The 21,254-nt window shown below is 42.9% G+C and overlaps 2 protein-coding genes across 15 annotated transcripts in view; one reads left to right on the forward strand and one right to left on the reverse strand.

Moving 5' to 3' along the window:
• Positions 1-11,695, forward strand: part of LOC135903943 (endothelin-converting enzyme-like 1) — a 78,475-nt gene extending 66,780 nt beyond the window's left edge. For all 5 annotated transcript variants that reach the window (XM_065434421.1, XM_065434425.2, XM_065434420.2 and 2 more), the window contains one exon: positions 9,210-11,695. In XM_065434421.1, coding sequence (XP_065290493.1) covers positions 9,210-9,338 — 129 coding nt within the window. In that variant the 3' untranslated portion in view covers positions 9,339-11,695. The remainder of the gene's footprint in view (positions 1-9,209) is intronic.
• The window catches only part of U4-U6-60K (U4-U6 small nuclear riboprotein factor 60K), a 91,508-nt gene that overhangs the window by 9,166 nt on the left and 61,088 nt on the right, over positions 1-21,254 (reverse strand). For 9 of the 10 annotated variants that reach the window (XR_010564965.2, XM_065434430.1, XM_065434432.1 and 6 more), the window contains exons 14-15: positions 18,878-18,927; positions 13,175-13,320 (exon numbers count right to left, since the gene is read on the reverse strand). Coding sequence is in view for 9 of the 10 variants with exons in the window: in XM_065434430.1 (XP_065290502.1) it covers positions 13,177-13,320; positions 18,878-18,927 (194 nt within the window). In the remaining variant the exon portion in view is untranslated. Of the gene's footprint in view, positions 1-13,154; positions 13,321-18,877; positions 18,928-21,254 lie in introns of those variants that run through there. The other variant, XM_065434429.1, reaches the window with a different exon arrangement.

Here is a 21,254-nt window from a genome sequence, read left to right on the forward strand (position 1 = left end):
GGTGGGATGTGCCATGCAAGACAATGACAATGTTCAACGCTCTCAGAGGTTATGAAATATGGCACACAACAATGCCTCAAGCAAACAGCAGTGGTGCACACAAGGCAACATTTAACATCAACTCACGACTCTCGTGTTAGACTAAACGTTGAAGAAATTAAGCTTTAGCCATCAACATCAACGCCAATTATCATCAATCAAAGCATCCAGCATGGAAAGCTTCGCTTGCATCGAATCCCACAGTGCGTGGATCTGCATAATTTTTTTCAAAGATAGCGGTAAGCTCCGTAGCGAGTGCTAATGGCAGTAGCCCCAAGTAAGAAGAGAAAAATTCATTCATAAGAGTAGAAGGCTTGAACATTTGCTGAGGCAGCAACCAGAAGGAAAAAAAAAAACACTGCCAAGAAAATTGATATCTCAGCTAGGTCACTGTCAATAACACTCAAATATAAAACCAGCATTTCGAAGGTGCTAGCATTGGGTGCATCCGTGCAATGAAAGAAAACCACCCAGTTGGAGGCATGAAGACTTTGACAAGGCACTTTACACCTAGTTTTGTGGAATGAGGACAATGATGATCCTGATCAGTGGAAGCATGACCCAATAAAAGACACTCAACTACATCTGCACACTGGGCTTCAGTGATGACCTAAAGACAAGCGAATGCCAGGTGGTTAAACTAGTTTAAGGAGTGTCATTACAACATCAGCAAAGTGATGTGCGGCAACTCTGAAATTGCGTCATCCTACAATGCACACAAGACCAATCTGTTTTACGAGATGTTGGCCAGGGCACTTCAATTGAAGGAGCAATGAAGACATGAGGGGAAGCAGAGTTAAAAACAGTTCAGAAACCAAGATTGTCAATGTAAGCGAATAGCCCAAACGAACTAACAAAGAAATGAACAAGCAAACAAACATTTTCCTTTCAGAGTCTGACGATTGGCTACCAGCAAACCACAAAACTGGACAAAAGAGGCAAAGAAAGCTATTCACTTTAAAAGCACATCATTGTTCTGCTCTGCACAAACATGGATGGGTTGAATAAGCAGCCTCCACTTTTTCATCGACAAGAGCAGCAAGCCATGCTGCTTTAAAAGCATGTGAAGCCTGCTGGCGAAAAAAGTCTCAAACAGCTGTTTGCGGATGATGCAAGCCACTTTTGTTCACTGGCTCATTGCATTTGACAAGGATATTACGAGGCAAACCCACAAGGTTTGTTTGGTTGTGAACTGTTCGGCACATGACATGGACATTCTCGAACTCATAAATGTTAAGTGAAATTTTTTCCACCTAAAAGCACTTCACTCATCAGCCTCTAGATCAAGGTTTGATCCAGTGTGTGGAGCATGCCCACCATTCAAGGCTAATTGAGTGCATTTGGCCGTGACACCAAAGTAAACTTGTTCATGGGTGTGCAGATGATTACGACTGCCTGGATGTCGATGCGGCACGAAGTTATAAACTATTTTGTGCACGTGGAGTCTCAACCTGAAAATCAGTCACCGACTAGTCCAAATGATGATGCATAAGCCCACAATGGAAGGCGATGTTGGCCAGGAGTTAGCCCCAGGGACAGCCAGCAGTGTTCCTGACAGAGTTTCCATATGGCGTCGTAACTCCACGGCTATGTGGACACCGACATGGACTTGATTGACCATGAGGAGCTGAATGACAATGAGATCTTTAAGCGCTTTCGTGATGCTCCCATCGTGCATAATGTACACAGCGCATTTCAAGTGATGGACTCCTTTGACACAGTCCGCTGCATTCTTGGCACTCACGACGATGACATTGCAATGCAGCTCCTCATCGACTGAAAGCAAAGCATTCAGTCACTGCTGGCGCAAAAGCATAAACAGGCAAAATTATTTATGGAAATAAGCAGCTGCTAGACGCTTTTCATTTTGTTTTCTTTTCACTTGATTTTCACAGCAATAAAATTCCCACTACAACATTTTTTTCTCACAGCCCGTGAATTTCATTGTTGCGACATTTTACTGTATTTTTAACATCAGGTCAAATAACAACTGCAGACATGTAAAGCTGCCTTTCCAGGAAGTGGTAATATAATCCAGCAAAAGTGCGTGGATGCTGACTGCACTGGAGAACATGAGAACTCACAATTAGGCGCAGATGAATTCAGCATAGAATTTCATACAATCATTACTACAGGGAACTCTGGCACTAGTGTCTAGGGGAGCTGCAATGGGAGCGGTTAAGCCAGCATTGGAATTATGGGAAATAGATGGATTTGCCTAAATTTCGTCCTTCTGGCTTCAAACAGCTTCGCAACTTTGACAACTCATTTTCAACAATGTACCATGTCAAAACAATTAAACATTATTAAAATTGTACGATGGCAGGATTAAAACACAGTACCTCTAGCATAGGCGCCCAATATTGAAACCATTACAACACGGATGCATCAGCAAACGACATGTAAGGCCCTTACGAATTTATTGCAGGCAAGCTAGTGCCTCAAGACGCTTGGCATGTTTTGATTTGGCCACTTTGACAAGCTGAACCGCAGCAATTAGTAGCGATTGTGTGTGTTTGCAGCAGCGTCCTCTGCACTTTGAAAAATATAGATTGCTTTGAGATTTATGACAATGAAGGCATACAAAGCGTAAAAAAACAAATCCACAAAAACGTCTCAATCCACAAGCACGAAGATCAGACAAATCCATGCATTTCCCATCATTCCCATGATGGCTCAACGATTGCAGTGCCAGAGTTACCTCTAATACATTGTAGGAAACTCTATAGAATTCAGGGTTTGTGAATTTTTGCTACGCCACAGATTGCTTGCACTCTGCTCCTCCATACTAAAGGGACACAAATAAAAATACTAAGTTCCAAGTTAGGTTGACAGAAGACTTTCTGTGTGCCAATTTCCAAATTTGTTGCACAGAAAATTGCCACCGAAGCTCTCTCTGCTGCTTCTCAATTTGAATCACCTATGCTGAAACAGACGAGTTGACATAATCACCACGTGAGCTCCCTCTCTGCCACTTTGTGTCTCAGCCAGTGTGCTGACATGAAACGACAGGTACCATCATCTGAAATAGATGTCAAGCCAATCTGCCATTTTCTTTCTTACAAAAGCTCTGCCCTCACTACGAATGATGAATTTGTTATTACAGCAGCCTAATTTTTTAATCTAGCCTGCCTTAATATGTTATTTTAGTGTCCTTTTAGCTGCCATTCAAGGTTCCAAAAATTCGGGGGTCTATGAAAGATCTTGGGCAGCTTCTCGTTCGAGACTTACTGGGTTCTTGAGGTGTGGCCCTTTTGTTTTTCATTTGCTCGACTGTTCTGTAATATTAATACCTTCTTGCAGTCCTGTGCGTTGAAAAGAACTATGCTGTTGTCCCTTGTCCTCCACAGAAACTGTTATACTCACAACTTTCTGTTGTAATGAAGAGAAATCTACAGCAGTGTAGCTTTTGTATGTGTTACTGCACCAAGTAGTCTGACATGGCTTGACAGCAATTCCTTTGGTTTATCAGGGCAGGTAGTGAATCAGCATAGCTTACTACAGTAAAAGCTCGTTAATTCGAATCACAAGGGGAAGCCACTTCAGTTCGAATTAACAAAAGTTTGAACTAACGAAAGTGAAGGAGAACAACAGTACAATGTGATTTGGAAGCAGCAGTGCATGTCAGAAATGGAATGCTTGAAAAAGTCCGTGATCGTAGTCTGCCTTTCTTCCTTGAAAGCTAGCACTTTTTGCTCTAACGAGCGAATGTAGCGGAAGGCCTCCTCTTCGCCTTCTTCAAAACTGAAGAAGAAACGGGCAGCGTTCAATCCAGCCATGACCTCTGTAGCGGAAGACCGCACTGGCGCTTCGTCTTCCTCCTCCTCGTCGTCGCTGGCAGCAACAGGTTCAGCGCTTCTGACCTGAGAAATTTTGTCCTCATATGTCAGCACAACACACACCACTGCACTCTCGTCCACATTGACATAGTCAGCAAAGGAGATTTGCAAAGCCCCCAAGATTGGCGACGGGCAAGAAGTCTCGGAGGTCAATGTAGAATGGAGAGGAGGCAGGGCGACGCAGCCTTGTATGTAGGCAGTAGGCGCGTTTCTCTGGCCATGTGCCAGGCACCAAGCTGCCGGCACGGTGGCGCGTAGTTCGAATTATCCGGGGCAGAACCTTCTCCCGTTCGAATTAACTGGCTTTTTTATGCATAGACGTTTGTGGAGCTTGGCCGGACCAAACCGTAGTTAGAATTATACATAAATTCGAATTATTGAAGTTTGAATTAACGAGCTTTCACTGTACTTGCAACAGCTTTGCATTTGCAAAGACATGGAACAAAGCGAAAAAATATTTACTGCAGAGTGGTGCATGTTGGTAGGTCTTATTTTAATATAAACACTATAGTAAATAAGATATTTGTTTTTAATTCCCAGCTTAAAGAAATGCAAATAATACTGAGAGACTATTTTGAGGAAGGCTGTCGACTGTGTCGCTTTCCTTTCACTGCCAATAAATGTTTTCCAGAAATTAGAATTTTTCCCACAGTGAGTGGCAGGGGAAATACTGCCAATGCTCCGATTTATCACCCACCCCTTTCAGGGAGAACTTGGCAACTATAATGGTTAACTTCATGAAAAATTTGCAATTACATTATTTTTCTGCAATTCTCAGGTGTTATATTACGGTGTGGGCAAATATTCAAAAGAAATGCAAAGTAGAATATCAGAAAACAGCACATTTATAGTGTGCGGTCGACAAAAATGGGCTGTGGGAGATGCCATCATACAGTGGATCACACGGCTTTTCGTCAGCCCAACATGACCCTCTTGATGCCGTCATAAAAGGAGAGATCCGAGCTTCAGATAGCCACATCATCGCATTTCACCGTGCAAAAACAAAAGCAAAAGATGCGAGTGAAAAGAGGAAACCGTACTGTCACTATTCATTACTGATGCCTTGGTGCACAGGAAGTGCAGCTATTGGCTGACGCATATTTGAATCGCTGGCACGCATTTCACACAAATTTTGACAGCAGTGTCCTGTGCACTTCTTTGTCTCGGCAATGTTTGGCGATTGCATTAGGCAGTGTCGCTGGCTGACCTTTCTTCCATTAATGCATCCAAAGTGCAAAATTGTTGAATGTACCATTCAGAATGAAAAAATAGATCAAAAAAGAAAAAAGAAAAGAGAGCTTCAGCGCCAACACACATGTTGGAATCTCTCTGAAGTTACTTATGTAAAATGGTTAATTAAATGCTTTACAACTAACAGCGATGTGCACAATTTTGTTCGCTTTCGTCCCATACAACGTCTAAATCTCAGGGAATGTTTATGTTTATCTGCCACAAAGGTCACAACTTTATTGTCATGCAATTTTTATGTTTATGCACTGCATCGTTCAAAAGCTATACCGAAATGCAAACTCCAAATCTGGTGGATGAACAGTGTGAGATGCATAGGAGCAATGTCACAAGGGCGAAGGGCAATGTATGATGCTTGTTAAAAGAATAGTCATGAGAGATGTATGCACAGGAAAGTATGACATGCATCAAGCAATCTTTTAAGGATTGCATACCCATCCTGGAGAAATAGCGAAAAACATGCACACCCCCTATGGTGCATACCAAATGGCTAAATCAAAGTAAAGTAAACCAAAGAATCTGTGAAACATAATGCACAATTCTATTAACAAATCAGTGTGCTTCAGAGATATCAGTGAGCCGACTTAAATTGAGGTTTTATATAGGAATCGTAGCAGGACATATGGGGGAGGGGGTTCAAAAGATGCATGCCCCATCTGCCTTCACCCCTAGCATACTCCTTTACTCTGGCCGTGGCTGCTAATGGCTGTCCATGCAGCTGAGCACATATGCAGTCCATGTTCCGTATCATGGAGGTAATTTGCAGCCAAGTGCAAAAGGCAAGTCAAGAAGACTAATACCTTGACGCACATGTAACCTCAAGTCTCCAAGACGCAGTGAAGCGATAGGTAGCACGAATTGTTCGAACACCGCTGTCGGCACTCTTCATCACCCTAGCATTGTGACAGTGAGTGTTCTTGGTCACTCAGAGAAAAAAATTGTGGGGTTTTATGAGCCAAACCATGATTTGATTATGAGGCACACCGTAGTGAGAGACTCCGGAATAATTTGGATCACCTTGGTTATCAGATACCATCCACCAGGAAAGTTCTGGGAACTTGTGAAATTATTATTTAATGTGCACCTAAATATAAGTACACAAGTGTTTTCACATTTCATGGTCACTCAAGAAGACCTGTTCATATTTGCCTCTGCATGTGTGACACCGAGCTTGTTAATTTATTTAGCAAGCAAATGTTTACTGCAATTTATACAGCCACTAAAACTATGAACCTTACTTTGTGCAATCTCTATGTTATCACCATGGATGCTTTGCCTCTCAGACGAAACTGTGGCTTTCTTTTTTTTCTACAAAAACGAATTATTCGCAACTTTTTACTTTTGTTTTTAATTTGAAGGCACCATCTGATGGTGGCTGCGGGCACTAAGCAGGGCCAGCCATGGCGTCCCAAGATTTGCGAAAGTGCACAACAACGCACAAAACCTCGAATGCCGTGAGCCATGCCGATATATTGCTCCTAATGCAATCTGCATAGCAAGCCCCGGTGCTCATAACTGCGCAATTATGGACTGACCTTTTTGCAATTTGTAAGTGCTCACTGATAAGATACCATGCACCAGGAAAGTTCTGGGAATTTGTGAAATAATTTTTACTAGCGCAAATTTAAAACCTCGATTAATGAAATTACCGATTTAACAAAATTTTCCGCTGCAAGTATTACGACTGTTATATTGAGGTTTGACTGTATAGGTCACTTCGCGGGTATACTTTCTTGTAACTTTTTCATATATATATCCACAAATATATCCACTGACATAGCAACAGACCCAACAGACAGGCAGCCACACCCAACTCTGGAAAGTAAACAAAGGAAGCTTCACTTAAAAAAAAAAACTTATTTACATGCGTATCCACCCCCTCCAAACATCTTATTAACCCTTTGAGGGTCGAATTATTTTGAAGAAAACTTTCCCGGGTTGTCAAATTATTTTATTGCGGATATTGAATGTACAAGATGTATAAAGTGGGGAATAAATAGTAAAAAAAATTAGGGAACAGTATTTTGGTGTCGGCATCACTCAGAACTGCAATATGTTCAATAGTATTTTAGAGTGTGGTACTCCTTGAAACACGAGTCTCCGCGCAGCCGCAGAGAGCGAGAATACCTCATGAGCGGCGGTGATAAACGAGCTAAGAGCCGTGCCAATCAAGATAGAAATCAACTTCCGCCGCCCCTGCGATAGCGTGCCGACAAAGATAAAAATCACGTTTCGCGCGCCTCCGTTGTGGCGGAACCAAAACTGCGAAAGCGCGTTGCCGCTGAGAGCGAGAATACCTCGCGAGCGGCGGTTATAAACAAGCTAAGAGCAGCGCCAATCAAGACAGAAATCAACTTCCACAGCTTACTGTGGAAGCTGTGGCAGATGAAGCTCTTCCACCAATTGCGTCGCTCATTGTTTAGAAGAAACGGCAAGAGAGTGCCGACAAAGAGAGAAATGACGTTTCGCGCGCCTCCGTTGCGATCACGCGGCGAAACCGAAACCGCAAAAGGGGTGTGGCCGCAGTCTGCGCGACGCGCTGAAGCTTGAAGTCAGTTCTGTTTATCTCCCCAAGAAGGCAGCACAAATTTCAAACGCTTCTTGTAAGACCTAAGAGGTGGCAGCACCTCCCAGTAAGCGTGCATCGTCATTATGGCGCGAAATTTCAAACGGAGGGTCGAAACCGTACCCGTACGGCGAAGACCTTGCGGGACAGAAAACCGCCGCCGTACATGTACGGCGAAAACCGTCAAAGGGTTAACAAGATGTCCACACCTCAAAAATTTGAGGAGAACCCTGCTGGACGTATATGCTTGTCTCCTGCTGAAGGTCCTTGATTGCACATACCGCATTTACTCGCACAATGGACGCACTTTTCCCAAAAAATATGCGCAAAGTTGGGGGGTTGCATTCATTATGCGAAGTAACATCTTGAGTGATATTTTTTTTTTTCCGCGGCCACCTCTAAAAAGTCAGTTTCACCTGAAATGCAAACCATCGATTGCGATAGCAAATGTGTAGAGAGCTACACGAAGTAAGGATAGTAGTTTTATCGGCTGGATAAACTTGCAAACGTTCGCTTCAACGCAAATTGAGCAGTGAAAACGCAGCACGCACAAAGGTACAAGCCCACCATCAACTCAGCCCGCAACGCGGCAGCTGCACAGTGTACAGTTGCTGGCTGCCAGAGTAAAATAGCGCGCACCCCGCATCCTCCCGGCGCCATGCGTGCGATGGAAGACGGCGTGTTTTCTTCCCGCTTTCCTCCGTTGTATGCGGGAGAATGAGCCACGATCGTCAGCGCCCCTCAGGCGTTGTTGTGCTATACGCAGTTGCTGCCAGAGTACAAAGCTGTCCCCCCGCCTCCCCCCCTCCCCGAGGCCTTTTGCGCGACAAAAGACCACGCGTGAGATTGAGCCGTGACCGTTGGCTGCCCTCACATGCTTTCACTCACATCTACACCATACGGCACTCAGTGACGACGACAGCGGCAAAAAAGTGCCTGGAGCATCCATATAATTATTATCGCAATAAAATAGGAGACGCACTACAATTTGGCGTCCAACAAGGCGTTGGACACAGTCGTACCCGCTGAATGCCATATCAGACGCCGAATCGTACCATGCGTCTCCTACTTCATGGCAGCAAGTTCAGGGTACATCATTATATGAGAAAATGAAAAAGAAGACCACACTTCTTGAATGGAAAAGTGGGGGCTGTGTTCCTTACGCGAGCGCATTCATTATGCAACTAAATACGGTATTTCGTCAGGAGACAAGTCCTGTTTTCTTTTGTGGTTGCAAAAGGAAGCGACAATCCCTATTCAGAAGATGGCAACAATAAAATTGCCTTTTAAAAAGCGAAATCCTACAATGATTAAACCCTGGAAAAAGATTGTTGCAGAGCATTGCGCATTCGGCAAGCATGCAGTCATATACTGTGCCACTTGGTGGTAGAAAATGAAACAGCAGAACATATATAGCAAATTCAAGTTTATCAGTGCCAAGCGGTGATATACTTTTTAACGTCGCAATTTTTTAAATGACTGATGATTCTTTTTTCTTTTTCTTTGAACCTGGGCAGATGCACTGTCACCCGAAGGCTGCGAGACTGGCCAAGTTGAAGGCACTTGATATTCCATTTGTGTACCTGTCAACAAACCTGCCAACTGCAATTTTTGCGCCAAGTTTTACCCTAATCTCGTTTCATTAGGCACTCTGTCAAAAATGCAAGGTATCTCCCAAGCAGATCAGCTGACCTGCGGCAGTGGTGGCAGCCATTTTGCATTTTCGTTGGTCAAGCTCACCACGCTTACACGCTCCTCTCTTGTTCACGCTGCTTGGCGAGCTCTCCAACGGAATGGAGGCACCCTTCCGCTCACATGCTCGCGGCAGAGTATTCAGCACATGCACACTTGCATCCCCGCTCGCTAGTAGAGTGGAGTGCAGGGATTGTTCTGCTAAAGCTATTAATATAGTGAACTTGCATTGATTTGACTCCATTTAATTACATTTTTTGGTTAATTTGATGCCAACTAAATGTCCTGGCCGGTGCCTATACATTTATTTCTATGGGCCCAAACTTTCATTATTTCAATCCTAAAATTGGTCTCGACTTAGATAATTCAAACTTGACTGGTCAGCACGCATGCGCCTGACCCCAATGCTGACCGTAATAGTGATTCCATTAGCAGCAGAGTCTGTCTCGGCAGTGATCATGGGACAGTGAATGTCTCACACACATCCATTTTCACCAAAAATGCTTATTTTTAGCCTGCCCAGCGTGATTTTCAAACAAATCGTAGCTCACAAATTAATAATTACAGTATTTACCCGATTGTAATACACACCTTATTTTCCAAGATTGGTCTGAAAATTGACTGTGCGGTGCCATTTGGCTACTAAATGAAAACCACATTAGCAATCACAACAGCCTAAAACCAGAGCCTGCAAAGCCAGTGTCATCGCCACTGCCATCACAAGTTGGCAACAGAGAAAGTTCTTGTATGGCTTAAGACAATAATGATGAGTCGCTTTCAATCATCAATTACGAAAGCGCATTCAAACAATGTTATTTTACATGCTAAGCTAGCAGAACAAGTCATGTCACATGTTTTTGGGATTCCAGAGAACCACCCGTGTCGCAGGATAAACTAGCAAAATGGTTAGTCTAGGTGTGGGTTATCATCCCATTTGTGATTATTGCAGAGTCGTTTCATAAACTCAGAAGGTCCAATATGTAACCTAGTGGTTCATGGCCAGACAAGCACATTGTGGTTCATGGACAGTGATAAACTGCTGTCTGAGAGTGATGACGTTGGACATTTAGGGCAAATAAAGTTCCATTCTGTAAAGGTAAAATTTGCTGGTTTCATCTTCTGTTTTTTAGTAGCACAAGATTTTTTTATTGATTTAAATGAAAACAGTACATCACAAAACTGTTGGGCCGATAGCTTAAGCAAGTAGAAGCCCCTACTTTCTTACATTAATAGCTCATCACGATAAAGATTAAGAAATAATAGAAACAAGCACTATGAAAAATGAAGTACATGTGGAATTATATCCTTGCCAATAAAATGCATTTAACTGCAAGTTTCAAATTTTTAGTCACTTTAGTGCTAAGTAGCAATGTATTCCAGATTTTCACAATATAAAATTGCAACGACCACTGACCACAGACATTAGGAGTGGCAGAGAGATTGAAATTTACGTTGCTCGCCTATCTAATGCTAGAGGTTGGTACATTAAACAGGCTTAATGTCAGTGGGTAGTTGTTTATGATGCTATGGTCGTTACATGACACCCTTAATTCAAATACAAGTAGAAATGGTAGTATGCGGGAGTTCTTGATAAAGTGGTCTGCTTCAATTGTATGTGCTAGGGAACTTCATAATCCGCAAGGCTCTTTTTAGAGTGCAGCACTTAGGCGGCCGTTCCTGCAGCGAGCACCAGCATCGGCATAACTGAGTGAACAGGCAGAACAGTGAAGGATGAATGAGCAACACAGAGCGCAGCGGGCAATAAAAGGCGGCGATGGTGAAGAAAGCGCGAGGAGTAAAGCAGAGAAGGAGGGTATCGCGAAAGCATGTGAAGAAAAGCGTAGTACCACGCGAGACGTGTTCTGTGACAAGCGCTACAAGATGGTGCCAGAATACCACACGTCGTCTATTCACTCCTTTATCTTTCTTCAGTCATGGCTTTCCACCGGCCAATAAATGTTAAACGTTATCCCTCGACACGACACACCTGCATGTATTGAAAGTTTCTCGAATTTTATCAATAGTTCTATCCGTTGGCTGTCACCAAAGCGTTTGTAATCCGATTGTATGCATGACGCAAATTGTGTAGTACTTTCTGGAAGCCACGCAGGCACCAGCGATTACACTGTAACCTTCAATGAGTCATGTATAAAAGCCGACACGCTTCAACCGCAGATCAGATTTTCGACAATTGCCGACTCCGCTCGCCACTATCTTTGTGCTTGAGTGTTACTTTGTTTTGCTGGGCACAAGTTCACCCAATAAAGAGTTAAATTTGTAACTCACACTTTTGACACTGTGTCGTTCTTCACTGTCCCTTCCACGCGACAATATAATCATAAGACAAAATAATGTCAGCCAGTTCTTTCTAAACAATGAGCGACGCAATTGGTGGAAGAGCTTCATCTGCCACAGCTGCCAAACTGCTAAACGCAGCTGCCACTCCCCTGCCTCAGGATGATGAAACCCTATTTGTGGAAAGGAGTGTGCGAATATTAAAATTTTCTAATACGAATCGAATACTAATACTTAGCTTTGAATATCAAATAATGATATGCACATGCATTTATTAGAAATTTCGGTTAATTTGTAATGTTGGAACCATGCTATTGAGGGGATGGTTTTCCGGCAAAGATAAGACGTTTAGTGGCTAAGTGTGCTTTGCAGGCGAAATTTCGCTAGCAGCACGAAATTATTATAAAATTCAGTACGAAATCGCCCCAATATTCTTCGAGTAGATAGAAACAAATGCTAAGAACCATGTTTGCTTCCGCACAGTGTACAATATATTAGATTTGATCCAAACAATCTTATCAAACTGAATATCAGAATATTTTCGAATATCCATTTTATAAAGCGAGTACGAATATTAAAAAATATAATATTCACACTTTTTAAATATTCACACACTCCTAGATAAAAGTATGCAACCTGGAATGTGTATTGGTTCACCCCTTTTTAACCAAGTTTCTGATAAGGCTATTATGTCGAACTTGAAATCATGCTCTGATAGGAATGCCAGAAGTAGATTCTCATTTTTACGGAAACTTCGAATATTATAATAAATTAGGAAAAATAGGTGTCTGCAGTATTCAGTGCTGACCTGTTCCAAAATTTTCAGAATCGGAGGCAAGCTATACTTTTATTGCAAAAGAATTGGATGTACTTTTGATCTATACTTTGTTTAGGAGCTCTGTCATTTCTACATTAGTTTTCTACACTCAACACATATAAGGTAGGTGTGCATTCAATTCAGGGGTTTGGTAGAATCTGGAAAATAATGGCATAAAAACCAGCAGATTCTTCAGCACTGTCCTGCCTTTTGTTTAATTCAACCTGCCAAATAACTAGATCAATTTCGACGGTCCCATCAGGGTCAAATTAACAAAAATCGATTTATACCCACTTTCTTATGCACGTACCCCTTCTCTGTTTATCCCACCTGTCAATCATATCAAACAACAAACATACAAGCCCACGTGCAAAAAAAACTCTCCTTATCAAAATCTTTTATAAAGCTGCACTGTTTGCCATCTGTCATTTAACACATAAGGAAGGAGCCAAGATGGCCCTAAAAAGTCAAGTATAATAAATCCTACGTTTTGGTTGGACGTGTCACTCACTTTATATATTTAACACAACCAGACAGGCAACTGTCAATCGTTTAGCTTCGAACATCATGAGGTATTTTTTTTTCAGTCCAGAAACAAACAAACCACTGCACTACACCAAAAAACATCTGTGAAAGTATCCCCAGATTAGAACATACATTACAAAAATAAACTTTTACTTTTATTCTGGAGTCCAGAGCTTAAATGTGCGGTCAAAGGATGATGTCGCCAAGTATTTCCCATTAGGTGAAATGTCAGCACCCATAATTTTGCCATCGTGACCACTGAGGCTATGTATTGGAGTCCATTCAGGATTGGACCAGATCTGAAACAGCAAAACAATATATCAGCAGTAAAAATTGAAACCTTCATTGCTCACAACAGCCAGTGCTTGCTTTTACTTTGAAAAGACTACCATATGACATAATTTTACATGAAATCCTATAATACAAAAATTAACTGCCCCATTATTAATTCAATTATAAGAGGGTACAGCTCTGCTGGCAAATGACTTCATCGTGAAGAAGTGAGTAGGTGACATTTTTTGACATTATGATGTAGGTAGTTTGGCGAAAGGACAATAAATTGAGAAACATTTAAAGGGGCCTTGGAATGCAAATTAAGCATGCTGTTTTTATTCCTAGTTTGCTTACTATATGACCTGACAATGATTCAGCAGCAGTGAAAGTGCCAAGATCAAACCATATAATATTTTAGTTTTGCCCAAGAAATCAGTTTCCGTGCCAACCACAGCATCCCACACCAACAATTTTTGGCAGAAAGCACACAAGTTTATGCTGTTCATTTTGATTGGTTGGGCATGAAGATCACACTCTACATTTTAATGCTGTGCATGTGAAAAAAATGTAATGTTTTTTTCAAAGCTGTATAGAGGTCGCAGCATTGCACAAAATAAAGTAAGGACCTTTTACAACTGACATATGTGCACTGTCCAACGATTTACACAAAGTGTGTGATTCACCTTGTGTCGCATTAAGCCCAGTGACGATTCAGGTTCTTCCAAAAGTGTTTTATCGTACAGGACGGCACATAGTGCATCACTAATTTTCAGGATATTGCATTCCAATTCCGTCACGAGAAAAACTCATCAGAGCTTTAGCTTACCCATAAATGTACTGCAGCTGTTTACCGGTACACAAGAGATGGGTGTGCACAACAGCACTGGCAGTGCCATCTTGTTATTTCAATTACAGCACGCCTTCCAACGGCCATGCTTACAGCCTTGTTCTACCTATGCTGCTACTGCAAAGGTGTTGGCAGCAACAATCACTAGTGCATACATATACAATGCACGGTATGTGCACTTATCGCTTCCTCTACTTCCTCTTTTTTGCCATGCTACAAATGTACTGCTGGTGAAGTGCAACTACAGCGTGTGACGACTGTTTTACACACTTGAGTTCCTGCACTAAACGCTTCAAAACTGGAGTACACAAATAAAGTGAAATTCTGCTTATCCCAAACTTGTGCTAAAACATTCTATTCGAGATAAATACTTAAAATACATTGCAATATGCTGGGGTAAACAAAGCTGTTTCTAAGCATTAATTCACTGCCTACATATCTTCAGAGTTCAAATGCAAATGTTTGCGCAAGTCGCATACTGGCTTCACATGAAAATCAAGCCTGACGGAATGCAATACATGTGCTGCTCACAACGCAGTGGAAAAGTGGAGCCACACGTTTATTGTGGTTGTAGGCAGCATTGTTACACTTGATGATTTAAGCTGTTATTAACACCGAATGGTGGAACCAATCTCAGCAGTACTAAGCACACTGCACATGAAAGAAAGCCGTCTGTGTGCACCAACATTACAAGCGAATCTGCATGCCATTGCTTTTCTCTACCACTGTGGAGGCAGCACTTGCAAAGAAAATTGTTCACTGTGCATACAGTAGTCATGAATCGAGACAAGGGTTGGGATAATGCAGCGATTCTATTCCAATGCAATTCCTTTTTGCACATCATCAGTGGTCCAAGTAGCAATGCACCTACATTATCGCTGCAATCAGCATCAGCAGTACATTAAGCACATCAGCGGTACAAATTAAGCTAAGCTGGCCACGCTTTTGCGTGCACTCCGCCCCCGTGGCTAGTAGCGTCGCCCGCACTAGGACGACGCTATCAGGAAAAGCGCCAGCAGCGGGAAGCGAATGTTTCGTCCGCCTCTCGCTCTAATGCGTCACCGAAACTCTAGATTATGCAACCTCTAATACTAATGCGCGGGAAGACGGCTTACATCGTGCCACGCCTTCTTGGCATGCCCACTCTTTTGACACACGGCAGATTACCTCTAAAGGCGGGTGCGTGGCTGTTTATGCACTCAGCCATGCTTACAGCCATATGCAGCCATGGCCGGCCGAGACATGCGCCAAAAATCGAGTCGCACGTCACCTTACCCTCCACTCCACCACTCACGTGCGCTTGATCCAATACAAGCTCGCTCCCCTCCCTCTCTTTCCCTTTACTTGCGCGGGAAGGCGTCACTCGTGAAGCCACCATCTTTCTTGACTCACCCTCGCAACTTTCACTCACACCTAAAGCACACCTTGCGCGGGGCGCGATAGGATCTTATCGCACTTGGGACTTTATAGGGAACATGATGCAGCTCCACTTAGGCCGTGGGATTTGAGAGGTGTTTGCAAACAGCCGCTTGTAAGTCAATCGTTTAACCATCTGCGTCCACGGAAGTTTCCATTTATTGTCTCGGTGTTCCTTTGCAGCAGCAGCGAAATTTCATTATATTGAAATCACATACAAACACACTTCATTATATTGAGGATTTATATACATGGTGTTCCATGGACAAGAGGTTATGAAAAGTTAAATACTTTATTATATCGAGAATTTTGTTATAGTAAAGTTCATTATATCGAGGTTTAACTGTATATAGAGTTGCAAAGGCAATCATGGCAGATGCAGGCATGAAGCTGCATAAGTGGGCCACAAATTCTGCAGAACTATTGAGGCTTATTGGAGAACAATGACATCATAGAACCCCCTGACAGGATATGTAAGGTTCTTGGTCTGCGCTGGAAACCAGAAAATAATCTTTCCATTCCTACAGAAAGCATTCCGAGTGATGTCAGATGCAATATAAGCACCAAGCGTACAGTACTGCAAGCATCTGCTACGATTTTTGCACCTCTTGGAATTGCCAGTCCATTCGTTATCCGAGCAAAAATACTGTTTCAGTATTTGTGGGAAAGAGCAGTCAACTGGGATTCACCATTGCCGGATGACTTGGAGAAAACGTGGAAGATGTGGTGCAATGAACTGCCTAACCTTCAGCTACTCATTTTCAAGCGATGCATCACAAAGTAGGTTGAGATAAGTAGCTTCAAAATGCACATGTTCTGTGACGAGAGTCCAGAAGCGTATGGTGCATGCGCCTACATGCAAAGGGATGATGGCAATAACAGCTTTAATGTGGAGCTAATTTGTGCCAAATCAAGAGCAGCACCGTTAAAGTGTCTTTTGTTGCCTAGGCTGGAGCTAATGGCAGCTGTCATAGGAGCACGTCTAGCAAGATACGTTTCTAAGTAGTGGGCATGTCTGCAACAGCATTTTTCTGGACAGACTCCACTGTTGCACTGCACTGCACTGAATTCAGAGCCACGCTACCAAATGGAAAGCATTTGTGCAACATAGAGTTAGCAAAATTCAGAGCTTGAGTACCCCTCAACAGTGGAAACATCGCCCTGGAAATGCAAATCCTGCATATTGCCTCACGCGAGACACATCAGTTCAGAAACATTCAGCAAGCACACTCTGGTGGAATGGTCCTCCTTGGCTGTTCAAAGACTGGCAAGAATGTCCATTTGCGATAAAGAGACTGCACGAATGACTGAAGTAGAACCAGAGAAAAGGAAAGAGAAAATGGTGCTGCAGGTGTCTTCAGTTTCTAAGATGGAGACCATCATAGACATAATGAAGTATAGCTGGTTGTTCAGGCTTCCTCGTGTTACTGTTTGGGTCTTTTATATCCTTAGAAAGATGAAATCCTTTATGGTGGTCTCAGTGCCGAAGAGCTCAATCAGGCAAAGACTTATTAGATTAATAGTGCCCAAGAGGACACTTACGGAGCTGAAAAGCAAAACCTGATTGAAAACAGAGCTGTATGTCAACAGTCAGAGATCTACACTTGAGTCCCTTCACTGACAATGACAGACTTCTGTTGGTGGATGATTACAGCATACTAGAGAAGAGGAGTCAAGCATCCCATTCTATTGTCTCCTGTGCATGCATTCACTAAGCTAGTTGTGAGAGAATGTCACCTAACTAATGCACGGTGGTGTTCAGGACACTGACCGAAATAAGAGAGAACTTTTGGATTCCAAGACCTCAAGTCATGAAACAAGTCGTTCAACCATGCAATGGCTGTATATGAGAGAGACTACGAGCAGCTAATGCACCGACAGCACCGCTTCCCACTGACAGAACCTTGCCAAGGAGTTGCTTTGAAGTCATTGGGATTGATTTTGCAGGTCCTCTTTTCACAAAGGGAAAAATGCAATGAAAATATAAACAGCATTATTCACCTGCGCCATTACTCGTGCTATTCATTTGGATCTCATATCAGACCTCTCTGCAGAGAAACTCCAGTTGGCCTTCCAACGTTTTACAGGGCATCGTGAATTACCATCAGTTATCTATTTGGACAACACTTTCACATTTAAGAAAACGCTGAAATGCCTTTTGCAGTTATTCAACTCAATGAAGAGAGGAGAATTATACTAGAAGAAAGAGAGGAGAAAATATACTAGTTACTGTGTGGAGCATCAGATACAATGGAACTACAGTCTTGAAAAAGCAGCCTGGTGGGGAGGCCTTTGGGGGCGTTTAGCAAAAAGCGTCAAAGTATGTCTTTGGCGTGTACTGGAAACACACATCGGAGCTTTGAAGAGTTGATGACAATGCTCAGTGAAGTTGAGGCCGCCATTAATTCACACCCCTAACCTTCCTGCACTCATCACCAGACTTAGGGACTGCCTTGACACCGTCCCACTTTCTCACCGGCAGAAGACTGCTAGTGCCATTGGTCATTGAAGTTGTAGATGATGGTCACCCGACCCTTCCATCTACAACTTCAGCCAAGGAAATGGTGTGAAGATGGAAACATTGCCAAAGAATATTAGACCATTTCTGGCATCGGTGGAGAAACAAATATTTACTGCTGCTAAGATCGACGCACAACTCCGCCAGCAAAGAGAACAACTCACTCAAGAAAGGCGATCTTGTTTTAATTCACAACGAAAAACTACCTTAGCTTCTCTGGAAAAGAGCCGATATTTACAAGGTACTCCCCAGTCAAGGCAGACAAGTCCTAGCCTGCACAGTGCGACTGCCAGATGGCAAATTTCTTCACCGGCCTGTGCAACTGTTATATCCAGTTGAACTTCGCAACTCTGGGGAAAAATGAGTTCGCTCATTTTTGGGTGGCAGTGTGTTGTATTTTTGTATTGTTTTAACTGCATGTGCGCACTCCAGACACGCACTCCAGGCCGAAATGGGCCCCTCATGTCGCCAGAATGGTGAGTGGAGACGGCACCACCTCGATGGGAGCAACCTTTGCCATCAGTGATTGACAAAGAGTAGGGCGGCACTCCCAACGACAAGAAGGGCCGGACCATGCGCATGTGTGAGAAGAGAAAGACACTCTTTACGAGTACTGAGAGAGCAGACATGTTTTACGCTGAAATGTTTTCCTGTGTTCTCTTGTATTGCTGAAAAGGATGGCAGTTTTTAATTTCTCCCTTCAAACCAAGTTCTGTGCTATCAATCTTTCATACATGGCACCACCAGCAGATGGGTAGCCCTTTCTAACACACTAATACACAAAAGATATGCCAAGACTTACCTTAACAGTGTTGTCGTACGATGTTGTGACAAGGTATTCCCCAGACAATTCTGAAAGAACAGGAGGCTTTAAGTACCAATTTTTGGGTGCACTTGAGTTTGCATGTTTAATTTGTACTTCCTGAAGGTGGTTGACTGCAGTCAAACACAATTTAGCAATCTTTGATCAAACAAAAATTATTATATGATGAATTTCTTCATCTCTCTAGAGCAGAGCTGCACAATTCAAAATCAACAAGAGCCTAAACCAACACATCTGGGAGCCTCACAGGCCGCACTTTATGAGGAATGTTGCATCCTGGTAGAAAGGAATTCTGTTTGGTGTCATTCACTGACGTCCTCGGCAATGGCACATCCAGAGGGAAGGCTAAGTCCTGTAATGCATATCACACCTGTCCTTGAAGACAGAAGTCTGCTCTTGTTCCGAGTAAAAAGCTAGAACAAAGTGCACCTCACCACCTTTCTAAAAAAGGCATCAGTTTCAATGCCTTGTTAGCTATGCTTATGTATTTGATTTTATCAAGGTTCCTTCAAAACCGAGCCAGTAGCTGGTTTCTCTGCATGCCTTCTTGGTCTGGTGAACACTGTAGGTCGATGCAGTTCTATCTAGGCTGTATAGTAGTTGCAGTCTTCTGGCATCACCGAGAAAGCATTGCAAAACAGGTGGTCACTCTGTTTCTCATCTTCAAATGACACGAGTGACACTAGAGTTTTTGAGCTGTTCTAAAGATTTCTTCACCTGCAATGAAGCTTACCTTTAAATTGAAAAACACCCGATATCGATCGTTCAATTGATATGATTCAGACTGGCAGCATGGTAAGAAATTAGCCCACCAGGCGGTGCTCACTTTGTTACGAGCTCCTTAAAAAGTGATAATGAAGAGTAGCAAGTTATTTGTATCAGCCTAGTAGAAAGTCTTGATTGACGTCATTGGTGCCAATGTTAACAAATCCAAATAACCTTGACTGACGCTTACTCCCAATGTGCCACAACATGAGAAAATTTTTGTGGACTGAAGTAAGGTGAAGACAAAAAACGAAAGCATGTATTTGAAGCAGTGTACCGAACCAAACCCGAACTGAAAACCGTACCGGAACCGCACTTTTGGGTGGAACTAAACGTGAACCCAAATCAATATTTTTGAAATATGCCTAACCCAAATCAAACATGAACCAAAAAAAAAAATAACAGTTACCAGTTCAGCACGAAACGGTTCAAGCATGTAAAGTGACAATGGGTGCTCAATAGTTTGCACAATTGTTCGAATGCTGTAACTACTTCAATCAGCACACCCTACTAGCAGATTGTTACGACTCAGGAGCTTCGTTGTGTGTGAGAATGGGGATAGACAATGGGTATGTATTGGTAACTTTGGCCACCTCGACAGAGACACTTGCACTTCTGAAGTCAACAATGCCAGCTGTGTTCTGCGGCAGAAAAGTTGTTTGAAGAGGCTTCATGGAATCCACATATATGGTGGCACTCCCAATTCAGTTGTTACGTCAATTTGTTACTAAATGCAGATAAACTAGATAAATACAGAGATCGGAAATGATGTCATCGAGTGATATGAAAGAGCTCAGCTGCATGACTTATTGTAAACATAACACTACGGTCGCTAGTGAATGTCGTCACTTTCTCGGTGAGCGGCAAACACTGCTGCAAACAGCACGTGAAATCTGGTTTTGTTATGTGCCATGGTTCAACGCACATTAACTGCTCAACCAAGCAGAGTACAATGCTCTTCGAGTTGTACAATTTATTTGAGGGGCACAATGTGCATGCTTATGACATCTTTGTCCACCCTTAGCCAGCACAAGACTATGTGCCACGTGCTGATGCGCAGGAAAGATTAATGTATGGTTCAGCACAAACCGTCCTTGTTCATTGTTCAGAAGCATCAACGTCCTCACCTCTTCTAAAAAAGCAGCAAACTGAGTCAAACGTCAAATGCTGGCTTCTTTCTTTGCAACAGACTTGAAGTTGTAATTTAAGTAATACAATGTGAATTCACACCGTATTTGACACCACAGGTCATATGACCAGTTTGCCCACCACCAGTCCTGTAGTAAAGACCTGAAGCAAAACTAAAATTAACTGACTCTGCTACTGTCAAGTAGCGAGTATGGAAGCTATGCAGACCTCAAGCTCGCACAGAGAGTCTCAATCAATTAGGAGGGTTGTCCGTAAAATAAGGTTCCCAAGGAGCTGCAGTTGCAATGATCGCTGTTACGCGGGATCCGCCACCACTGGCGTGTAGCTTGGTTCCCCCTCTCCCAGTCCCCGCCCCAGCGAGCTGTCTGCGACGCTCAGACTTGGCTTGGCAGCCATTAGAGATGGAGCGCCCACACGCTTCTCCCACCAGGTGCGAATTACA

This window comes from Dermacentor albipictus, chromosome 1 (genome assembly GCF_038994185.2).
Source record: "Dermacentor albipictus isolate Rhodes 1998 colony chromosome 1, USDA_Dalb.pri_finalv2, whole genome shotgun sequence".
Classification (NCBI taxonomy): Eukaryota; Metazoa; Arthropoda; class Arachnida; order Ixodida; family Ixodidae; genus Dermacentor; species Dermacentor albipictus.